At 38.2% G+C, this 12,101-nt stretch overlaps 1 protein-coding gene and 1 long non-coding RNA gene across 2 annotated transcripts; one reads left to right on the forward strand and one right to left on the reverse strand.

The window, feature by feature from the left end:
• Positions 1-1,164: 1,164 nt before the first annotated feature.
• On the reverse strand, positions 1,165-5,263 carry LOC137002914 (interferon-induced protein 44-like). Its single transcript, XM_067362856.1, has 8 exons — positions 5,174-5,263; positions 4,471-4,960; positions 4,328-4,379; positions 3,360-3,555; positions 3,096-3,248; positions 2,742-2,913; positions 2,409-2,509; positions 1,165-2,320 (listed from the first exon to the last, which is right to left on the reverse strand). Exons 2-8 carry the CDS (start codon positions 4,952-4,954, stop codon positions 2,135-2,137), a joined length of 1,344 nt encoding a protein of 447 aa, XP_067218957.1. The 5' UTR covers positions 4,955-4,960; positions 5,174-5,263; the 3' UTR covers positions 1,165-2,134.
• A 3,754-nt stretch (positions 5,264-9,017) lies between these two features.
• On the forward strand, positions 9,018-9,999 carry LOC137003051 (uncharacterized). The gene is made up of 3 exons (XR_010891938.1): positions 9,018-9,131; positions 9,730-9,841; positions 9,945-9,999. It is a non-coding gene; the product is annotated as an uncharacterized lncRNA (long non-coding RNA).
• Positions 10,000-12,101: the final 2,102 nt, after the last annotated feature.

Here is a 12,101-nt window from a genome sequence, read left to right on the forward strand (position 1 = left end):
TAGAGTGTCAATCTGCCAAAGACACTCAACGTTCTTGAGTATCTCAGCATTCTGAGTATCTATAGAGATGTTCAGACATTCTTGGTCACAAGGAGCAGCTTGGCTGTACCCAACAGGGCCTTGGAGAGTCCAGCCGAATTTGGTGTGAGCAGCTATGGGTGCATTAGGAGGTCCCATTCGTATGGGCTGGACTGGCACGAGTAGATGAGGCATGTCTGACCCAATGAGTAGCAAGGGTTGTGCTCGCTCAATTTGTGGCAATGGTAAGGGCCAGATATGGGCATATTTTCATTGGAGAGCAGATACTGGATAAGAGTGTTCAGGCAGTCTCAGATTCTCTGCAGTGAAGGCACAATTAATCTGGAACTAGTTGGTCTGTTTAAAGGTGACGTTAAACATGACTTATTGGTCATAAGGTGAGTGTTTCAGGCACTGTGGTAAGGTTTAACTGTTCGACAGCCTGTGGCAGTACGATGCTATGCTCAGAGCCGTCGTCTAACACTGCATATGTCTCCATGGCTTTTTTTCTGTGATGAAGTAGGACCTTAACTATCGATAAAGATGTCATTTTTACTGTCACTCCCATAGCCATTGTATTACAAACACCCTAACAGCAGTGTAAACTAGATTTTTGTAATTTCATGCAAAAGTAATATAATACTAAGTATAGTGTTATAAATGCACCTACATTTAAAAAAAAAAAGAAAATATAAAAAACTTTGCAGGATTTACGATACTGATGACTGTTAAAACGCATCATTCGTCTGTGAAAAGAGACTTTTGCTACTCAAAACTGGCCCAAAACTAGCTCAATCACATTTCAGTGGGGGTCCCCTGGTAAAAATTGCATTCCGGAGGGTAAAATATGCTTTTTTGTTGGGGGTCCCCTGGTAAAATTCGCACTTAATGGGCTAAATATCATGTAATTTGTGGTCACTTCAACCCGCTGCAGCAGTGTTAAAGTAGTCCAATTCTGAAGGAGGCGTCGTTTTGGAAATGGTGGGATCTCATACTTTCAAAGCTAGCTTGCTATTGCTAGCCTCTCCGGACTTGCCTACCCTACCTTTTAAAACTTGAAAAAAAGTTGTATAAATTCATTTATTGTGAATAACGACTCAACAATGAATAACAGTAAATTTATAAATTAATAATCAGCATGATGCATGCGTTCGATACTGACACAGGAGACGGCCAATGAGTCGGCGTTCTGATGTAGAACCTGAAAGCGCTGGACGTAAACAACGTATGAGAATGAAACAAAAGAGAAGATCATTTTTAAACGTAAGATCAAACTTGATGTGTCTGGCTCCTGGTGTCATCCACTTCCAGTTATTTTTAGCTGTACAAAACAGGTGCTCGATATTGCAAACTGGTGTTTCTTATTCCATATTATTTTAATGTATTATTGTAATTATAAACACATTGGTTTCTAGCACTTTGTTATTCTTCTAGTTATATACATATAGTGTCAAACATTCTCGCACATTTACATAAAATAGCTTACTTCTGCATTGCAAAATAAGGTGGATAGATCTGTATGGTTGTAAACACTGGGAATGAGAGGATTTTTTAAAGAATGGCTGATAGCAGGAAAAAATATCTGCACATCTAGAGATGAGTGCAGTTGCTCTTAAGGCAATCTCACATGAAGACTATATGAATTTTGGATTACTGTGAGTTCAAGTATACACTGCAAACTGTGTTTTATGAGTTAACCTAAATATTATGCTTCTAAATTAACTGGTTTTCATTAAATCAACCTAACTACATTAGGTTACATAAACAAAAGTAATTTTTAAGGTTTAGAACAAGTACAAACATTTGACTTTGTACATATTTATGATTCACTGTTGGTACTGTACAATGTGAATGTATTCCTTTCATTGTCTTCTACAACAAATAAACATTATGAGACCTTTAATTATTTCAATTCTAAACCACAGATTGTTCTCTCAAACTGAGAATAAAGCTTTGAATATTAGACATGTGGTTGCATGTTTTGGATCACAAATAGTTTGCATGTTCAGAGAACAGCAGAAATGTCAGTGGACCTTACGCAAACAGACGAAAACAATAGGAATGTGTGTGTAAACAAAGAGGTTATTTGCTAATACTAATATACATCCAGAACCTTCTACTCAGACTTCTCCTCTGGACAGTAAAGATCATCAAAATAGCCCTCAGCGGCTCTGAGTATCTGAACAACAGCGTTCAGAAGCAGTATGTCAGTTTGAGGATCTATTTCCAGTTCTTGGCAGTAGTTTTTCACCGGGATCACAGCAGACAGAGAGACTCCAAGCCGGGTGCTCACCTCCTGCACCTGTCACAAAACAGTTCATCAGAAATACAAGATGTAAAACAAAACAGTACAGAATACTGACTATAAAGTCATATAAATTCATTTGTACCATTTTGTTGATATAGTAGCTCTGGTAGACATTTTTCAGGTCTTCCGCCACTAAGGGACAGGCTTCATCCACCTTAGTCAGCAGAACCAGCTGAGGAACACCTGAAGTACAGAACAACACCTTCAGTGCTATCAGATCCCAGAGATCATTATCCTATGGGTGAGGTAGCCCTAAAGATTTATGCTAGTTGTACAATCAAACTCCACAAGAGGTTCTCTTGAGAAAGGGACTTAACCTCAGGTTGCTTGAGGCTGTAAATCGAATATTCTATTATGTAAATGACAAAATACACTGATGTCACTAGAAATTATTTCATCATTGTTAGTCACTCACCCAGCTGGTTGGTCTTCCTTCGAAAAACTGCTAACTTGTCGATCATTTTGTCTGAGAGGAGCTTGACCTTGCAGGTGTCAATCACATACACCACACAGTGAATCTTGTCCTTGAAGCCTGGAGATTTACAGAAATGAGAGGAGTCTTGCTGTATCGGCATTGATGGGTTAAACTAAGAAGAAGAAAAAAACATGTACAATATCTTTAATCATTAAGATGTGAAACTGAAAATACTGAATAAAAAATTAAAGCATATTGTAATGTCCATCTTTTTTATTCCTGTAATGGCTAGTAAAACATCTGCCACACCTACTGCAGTAACTATTATGTTAACCTTTTACCTAAAGTTCTCACCTGATACCTGTCTTGAATGTGACCCTTCAAAATACTGGCGAAATCCTCTACATCCAGACCGCTGTTCACACCCTCCTCCAGACCCATCGAGTCACACATAGTGAAGGGAACATGGCTGACACCGCTGCCTGGCTTTATGTTGTAGGTACGGAACTGCATGGCACACATTTTTACCAATTATTTTTAATGCATATAGAAATTTTGTAAAACTAATCACAATACTTCACACTAAATATCAGAGGTGTAATCAAGGTATATTTCTACCTGAGTAGTCAAACTGGTTCCAGCAGTGCCAGTGTTGGCCTGGATGCTCACATAACCCTTGAACACAGAGTTGATTGAGTTGAAGAAGCTTGATTTCCCAGCTCCAACAGGACCCACCAGTAGAATCCGAGCCTGTTTAACTGAGCTAACAGAAGGCTTCCAGCCCGAGATGATGCTCAAGAGCGCCTTCCTTCTCCTAAAAACATTATTAATTGTCACTGTCAAATTCCTTAAAGGGTTAGTTCACCCAAAAAATGAAATTCCTGCCATTAATTACTCACCCTCATGTCGTTTGTACACCAGTATATGAACCTTCATCTTCAGAACACTTATTAAGATTGAAATCCAAGAGGTTTATCTTCAACAGAAAGCAATGAAAGTACAACTTTCAAGGTCCAGAAAAGCAGTAAAAAGTTTAGAGTTGTCAACGTAACTGCAATGGTTCAACCTTAATGTTACGAAGCAACAAAAATACTTTTTGTGCACAAAAACAAAACAAAAATGATGACTTTAACAAATTTGTGTTGCAGCACTATCAGGTTCTTTGTTCGCTGCATTCACTGCGTCAACTGCGTACGAGATTGACAGGGGAGAGATGCTTTTGTTGAATGAAGTGGTTATTTTTGTTTTGATGCACAAAAAGTATTCTCGTCGCTTCATAACATTAAGGTTAAGCCACTGTAGTCACGTTAACAACTCTAACAATGTTTTTACTACTTTTCTGGACCTTGAATGTGGTCATTTCGTGGCTTTCTATTGAGGATAAAAAAACACTTGGATTTCATCAAAAATATTTGTGTTCTGAAGATGAAGGGGGTTGGGACGACATGAGGGTGAGTCATTAATGACATAAATGTTAAACTCCTAGGGACAGTGAGTCAAAAAAAAAAAAAAACATTTTGTAAAAGACACTGATCATAAAATACAGACAACAGACCAACTTAACATCTGAATAATCATTCACTTACTCAGAGTTCCACTGCACATTTCTCCACGGTTTCTCCATGAGTCCTCCACAATCTGGTGACAATCCAAACCAGAGTAAGCCAGGTATTCACACAATTACTGAAAGTGCACTATTCTCTCAGCAATTATCTGAAATATTACAAACCTTCAACTCTGTACACCTCACATTCTGTCAGCTGTAAGTCATTCCCATGCATCTGCTGTGGGTCGAATTTGTATACAGATGATGTATTACAGTAGACGGTGGCTGTGTTATTGTAAAGAAACACTAAAGAATCAAAGTATGGACCACTGTCAGTGAAAGCATACTGGGGATTTCCACTGAACACACGGAGAGGATCTTCTTTAACCTCTTTGTCATTAAAGCTGAAGAGAAAAGCTTTGTCATCCACAACATTTCCGCCTGTTTGACCATAATCTTTGCTGGTAAAAGCTCCAAAAACATATCCAGACTTATTGTAAGCTACAACAACAGTCGGTCCCTGCTTGTTACACTTTTGGTGAAATGTATTGATATGGTAGCCATGCACACTGGCTTTGAACAGCAGGCTGAAGTTGGCATTGTTGAACAACGAGCAGAGCTTCTTCTTCTGCCATGTTGTCAAGCTGGATGTGATGGTGCTGCTCATAATGACCTGAAAAACATTCAACCAACATTTTTAAAGCATGCTGTTATAAAGTTCCTTTATAAGTATTTTGAATATATTGTAAAATATGTAGGCTACTACTACTAGCCAGTGCAACGTAGAATATTGCCCCACCCAAATACGATTCAAATATATATATAAAAATATATATAACAAAAAATAATAATATATATATAATATATATATATGAAATCAACTCACGTTGGAAGGAACAATTCGTCAGAATCTCCTGCTTTCTTTCGCTTGGTTGCTCGAAAGTGTGTCGTTCGCGAACGAGTCGGCTTAATGAGTCGACTCCTTTAAGTGAACGGCGAGATTCGGTTCCCTTTTGAGAGCCGTTTTCCCTTTTTTTGTACATTAATACAATTTTTTCGCTAACCTGTCTTAACTTATCTGTCACACTAACTTCAGGTCTTGCAGTCTGTAATGAGTTGAAACAGGTGTGTTAAAGAGAGAGACATCCAAAGTTGCTGGGGGTCCATACACTAGGTTGTTCTTTTGATGTGTACGTGTGATCACGCCGCTCTCGCTCTCGAAATAATGTAGTGTTTTATGCTTACATTTTTTTTTTTTTAATTAATGTAAGGTTTAAGGTTTAATATAATTTTATGTTGAATAATTTATGTTAAATATGTGCATACATATCAATCACAGGCTAAACATTATTAAATTTGGCTTAATTTAAAAAGCCAGAAGTGATACTAAATGAAGAGTCGTTTTGGGAGCTGAAAGAGTCGGCTCTTATTACTGAGCTGAGCCAAATGATCCGGTTCCCTAAAAAGATTCGGAATTCCCATAAAATTACTTTCGTTTTTACGGAAACGCACCTTGCAATAGGTCGTACGTCACAAAAATGAAACCTAACACAACCACAATAATTATATGTACTATACAAATAGGATATGTACTTGTTCTCTAAAATGCTTAGCCCGACAGCAGATTCTTTGTTGTAAATAAATAATAATATTCAATTCCAATTCATTTTGCAGATGCCTATCAAGACTTTCTTTCCCTAATAATAATGAGCAAAACATCCTCATTTTTGTCAGGCAAAATAAGTCAAACAGCAATTTCTTATATTTTGAGCCTTAAAATAATGACAAATGATTTCTGTAATTTTTTCTGTAATAATTTCTTGTACACATAAATAGACTTTGCTAACTATTGCTGCAAAAACTGATATATATATATATATTTATATATATATATATATATTTATTTATTTATTTTTTTTTTTTTTTGCAATATGTCTATTTATGTGTACAATTTACGTGTATTCTGTGTAGTATGTGCATATTGTGCATGTTGAATGTTGCTCCTGGTACAGTCTGTGAAAACTCATTTCCTAGACCCTTTTACTGTTTGTACACAATGATGACGTAGCAACGTATGCGCGCGCATTTTGGCAACGGAAGTGGTGTTGTTCCCCATAGGTTCTAACCATAGGGTTCTAACGTGTTAGCAACTCCGAAAGTGATATTTATATCTACAGCTTCGCGAGCGGATTAAGCAACACAGACAGATAAAGTTATTTTAAAAAGTTGACTTTATCGAAAGGTATCCGGCTATCAGATCCGTGTAGTCGAGTGGATAGAAGACGTTAGCAGATGGCCAAATACAGTGGCCAGATATATATACATAAACCAGGCCTCTCAAGCTTTAAACAAGATGACATGATTTTTAAAGTGACCAATAACATCGACGATTTAATACACTATAATTTATTTAGTGTTAATAAAATTATTAAGCCTATTTGGAGAGAGAGATGTTTAATGTGACAAAATGTCAGTCATCGTGTGATAACGAAAATATAACTACTACTGAGCAGGTTTTCAGTGAACAGGCTGTAAAACTGTTGACTGTTCAGACACTCATGAAAAACTGATGTTGATTATCTGGGAAACATTCTCTAACAGCAGTCAAGTTTTCATTGTTTGTGTCAAACAAGCTGTGAATTTGTTGTAACATTAAAATAGGAGATCATGACTTACGCTGTGCTCAAAGTGATGCTCAGAGCTCCAGTGTTTTCCTCTGTGGGTGAACAAGGATGATGGTGAACAATTCCAGGATATTCTTATTTTCATTGGTTGTTGCGTTAAATCTTACCCAGATACAATAGTGCTATTTTCTGATTGGCTACTGTGTAGCCCCTTTCTTTTTTTGATTGGCTGATAAGTGGCAGGCTACTCCAGGGGAGGCGCGCTTGATTCCTGCCCGGCGCGGCGGCATATTAAATATATGAAAAATAGTTTTTCTGCGTGAGAAATACAATGTGTGGCGGGAGTGCCTGACAAAAGACCGAAATGAGTGACTGTCACGCTCAGTGCGTTACACTTGAGAGCCCTGAAAAACTTTCAGAGTTGCTAACACGTTGAAACCAGTGCCCAAGGAAGTCGACCGGAAGTTGAAGTCGGCCGGGTGCCGCCATCTTGTAGCAGAACTTCACTCAGGGTTGCCAACTTTGGGACTTTGGCTGGAGTGAGACTTTGTAAAAATTTCAGTTTGCGCGTGTGCACGGAGAAAATGTTTGGTAACCCTAATTTTAAAAATCAATGTCAGTCCATGTTTACTTAGTATCATTGGGGTGAAATAATTTATTTTATTTTTTGTCAGTTTTGTTACCTGACAGGGGCGGAGCCAGACATTGTAAACATTAGGGGGGGGGGCTTATTCCAAATCTATTGCTGCGTTCCAATTCGCCTACTTATACTACGCCCTAAAAGTATGTACTCTTTCTGTGAACAAAAAGTACTTACTTTTGAGTGTGTAGTAAAAGAGTAGACAAGCTTTGGGACATACTAACACGTCATACAATCGCGTCAATTCTCTCTGTCGCATCCAGTCACCGTAAACTGGCCTGTCAATCATCTTACATCCTCCACATTTCATTTAGTTAATTTCCTACCGTATCGGAGAGAAATGCAGCACGTACTGCAGTCGCGGGTCTTTCATGTGGAGAACTGTCCTCATATTTATTCATAATGATGCATTTAAAAGCGTCGATCGCGCGTATCCGCCATGTTTTGTAGTTTTTTAACACTTTTTACTCGTGTTTGTAGTTCTGAACTGAATCCTCGTCCAATGCGCAATGGGTTGTGGGCAATATTAGCCTTTATAGTGTGCACGGATCCACACTTCAAAAATCTACCGGAAATAGTAGACCATCCGGGGACTTTTGGCATACTCTTTTCAACATACTATGCTTTGGGACACACTTATTTTAATCTCACATACTATTTAGGATGGATAGTATGGACATTGGAACGCAGGGTTTATTTGTCCAAAGACATTTCAATTTTCTATTAATAGCTTTAATGACATGAAAGGAGCTTTTGTTGTCGTATAAAAATGTACATTATTTGACACTGTAATTTGTAAAACTTTGTTGGATGTACCTCCGCTAGGGGGGTCCGGGGGTATGCCCCCCCGGAAGAAAATTTTGTACATTTTAAGGTTAAATGCATCAATCTGGTGCACTCTGGAAACTCAAAATTAAGAGCTTCAACCCATGTACAGTGTGCAAATTGAACAAAGAAACAGCATTGACTTGTACCTGGACATTAAAAAGGGTTCAAACATTTTTTTTTTTTTTTTACAATACTTTTGTACTCATTTCTTTTTAAAAGATATCCTTACGCTTTTATTTTGATCACCAGCTGATCGCGTGCACAAATGCGCGCTCTTCTCTTTAAAACACGCAGCACACACAGACTGTATATACTTAATCACTGTCTTTTGCTGTTTTATAAAGGCACAAAGCCATATCACAGTTTTAGTTCGTTGGCAAACGTAGTATGTTTTAAGTTTTCAGTTCACATCTGATAAATGTGCTAAAGTTGTCATATCGGTTGTTATATAACAAAACGTATATAACGTAACGTTACGTTACTTACGTAACCTCGGTTCCCTGAGAGATAAGGGAACGAGTATTGCGTTGCAAAGCTATGAGAAAACACCTTTTCTCGAGAAAATAACGGCCATGGTGTGTAAAGCAGAAGCAGCTTGGCCAAGAAGGGTATTCCTGCACAACCGGAGGCTGCAGTTTCAGGACCGCATTTCTAGGACCGCGGTTCTAGGACCTTAGTTTTTCGTGACAGCGCCACCTACCGTACTGGATCAACACTAATTAAAGATGAACAATGTGGACAGCAATCAGACGGTGAGTACCGATATTTAATTAAGTTTTATTTGATAACGTTTAAACGGTGCGAAGTTTACATATTGAGAACTGCTAACTATTAATTAATAATTAATTCCCACCAAATTAAGAATTTGTGAGCTAGTTTTATTAATTACTACGATGTTAATTCGTGGCCATGATTTCATAAATCCTTGTTGAGTTTTAATGACGAAGTATTATAAGTGAATCTAGCCAGCAGATTAATTATCAGGTGACAAGAGCATGGTTGATGTAAGGTTTGTAAGATTTACCTGCAGCTTAATGTATTAGTGTGGCTTAATATTCGTTGTTTTACCATATTTAAGTATAAAATATATTTCATAATTAAACTGCCTAGTTGCACTGTGTTGTTTTGGCATTGTTTTGCAATGATGAATGAGGCGTTTGGCCTAATCTGCAGGCCTACTCCACATACAGTCCATTGTTATCATTTGTTAGTTTCTGTCATGTTCTGCATGGCCAATATGAAGTGATTTTATGGATTTGGTTTGGCTCATTGTATGACAGATGATTAAGGCACTAGGGATATTTTCATGATCTTAAAATATTCTAACAAGTAGGCTCTCTCTTTTTCAAGATGCATATAACAATCCAAAAAGGGTGATCCCTGCCCGAATTCAAGAGATGCACCACATGCTGCAAGGACTTTCACTGCCCGTTCTGTAGTTCAGCTTTGTTCAACCCATCAGGTCAGAGTACAATATGAATTATTTTTGCACAATGCCTAGTGCACCATTTTGCTACAGATATTTCTGTTATCACAAAGTGATTGTTCTCTGATAACTATTTCAGTGAAGTGGAAGAATTTAATAGAAAGATTGACAAACAATTGAGGAAAGAAGGGAGACCATTCAATTGGTGGGTATTGCTCTTATGTTTTTGGACATTTGATGTTTGTAATTTGATGTCAGTAACATGAATATTCTGTTTGGCTCTCTCTCTAAAACTCCAACAGTGCATAAGTGTTAAATCATATATATTCCAGTTGAATATGTTAAACAAATGTTTCTTATTTATCTCTCTCTCTCTCTCTCGCTCTATCTTTCTCTAGAGTTGAAGCCTACAGCCATTCTATCCATGCAGCAACTGATGGAAAAGGGGTTCGCTTTGGTGCCGTTGTCGCAAAAATGACATGTATATAAACAAACAAACAAACAAACAAACATTCTTGAATCATTCTTGTGTCTTGTCTTGCCTCTCAACAACCTTTAAAATATGGCTGTAATTTAGTGGCTGCATACGCTGATTCCAACTTTAACTTACTTGATAATGAGCTAATTCACTTTAAGGAGGTTAATCAATATACTGTATAATTCAAGAGACTAAGACTTAAAGTTAAAGTCCTTTTTTTACAATTGTTTTAAAATTGATATACAATTTTCATTTATATTTTGTGTAAATTCATGTTTAAATTTAAAATTGTGACTCAAAGCACACTTAGTAATTAACCTCTGTTGCATTTTGAATCAAAAATCACATTTAAAAACAAATACTACTGAGATTAATATATTGATGCTATATGCAAACCTGACTACAAACTAAACCAACAGGGCCCTAGAACGCTATATCATCCAGTACGGTAGGTGGCGCTGTCACGAATAACTAGGGTCCTAGAACTGCGGTCCTAGATCTGCGGTCCTGAAACTGCAGCCTCCGGTTGTGCAGGAACATACTATTGGGCTTGGCCAGCGGCGGAGTGTGAACGATCCGGGAGTGCTGAAGACGATCTGTGCTTTGGCCGCTCTGCTCTGTATATTGAGTGCGCGCGCGCGGCCGGGGCTCTCTCTCACTTCTCACACGCAACTGACGTTTCACGTGCAAGGTTTTCAGCCAATCAACGATCAGAGAATACTGCAGTGAGAACGTTGTAAGGAGACGTAACAGCTGTGGGCATTAAACTCCTCTCCTGTCATTAATACGCTGTAGTCTAGTCATCAACAGAAAGTAACGGATTGAGAGGGGAGAAGAATGGATTTTGGCGTGACATTTCTTGCGTGTGCGTGAGAGCGTGAGATTGATGCTGAAAGCGTGAGTGTCACGCCAGATGCGTGAGAGTTGGCAACCCTGACTTCACTTGCGTTAGCATCCCCATTGACTCCCATTCATTTTGGCGTCACTTTGACAGTGAATAACTTTACATCTGAGGCGTTTAAAGACTCTATTTGTCCATTATTTATTTCCAAAGATACACGACAATGTATAAAGGGCTCCATTACCTTCTATGTTACATTATGGCCCCGTAGAAACAGTTTTTGTAAAAATAAGCTAACGATTGCGTCATAACCACTCGACTCTCTGTCGCACAGTAGAGAAATTACCGTACAGACAGGAAGAGAAGCTCGCAGGCAATCGGGGAGATTATCTTAATATGGCGTACTGGCGTTATATTTTAAAATACTACACAAACTAATTAATCAGAATACTTACTCCTGCTCACTCACGCCAAAGAACTCCCCGCTCAAGCTCGCCGTCTCTGCAAGATTAACGATGGCAGTTTGTACGCACAGCTACTAGAAGATTTACATCTGTCAGACAGGTTGCTGACGTCCTCAAGCTTAGTGTGAGTCTGCGCGTCAGAAAGGGAAGTGCTAAAAATCGCTAAAAATGGGCTTCACTTGACTCAATTGAGTTTCAATGGGGTCGCTGTGTCCATTTCTTTTACTGTCTATGGTTAAAACCAATAGGCAACAATACCACTTCCGTTGCCAAAATGCGCGCGCAACTGTTTGATCACGTGGGCTGTAAAAGGGTCTATAAAGAATGAATCTGAATGGCTTGACAGAAAATGAACAAAACACAAACAATTAACAATACTTGAAAACTCCAGCATAAAAGGGCAGCTAATGTTAACGATTAATCAACAAAAATTAGTTAAAAAGGAGCAAAGCTTGTTTGTGGGGTAATGGCTAGTGAATATTTCCTCTACCCTGCTACACTTTGCTTCAGCGA

Source organism: Chanodichthys erythropterus, chromosome 16 (genome assembly GCF_024489055.1).
Source record: "Chanodichthys erythropterus isolate Z2021 chromosome 16, ASM2448905v1, whole genome shotgun sequence".
NCBI classification, from domain to species: domain Eukaryota; kingdom Metazoa; phylum Chordata; class Actinopteri; order Cypriniformes; family Xenocyprididae; genus Chanodichthys; species Chanodichthys erythropterus.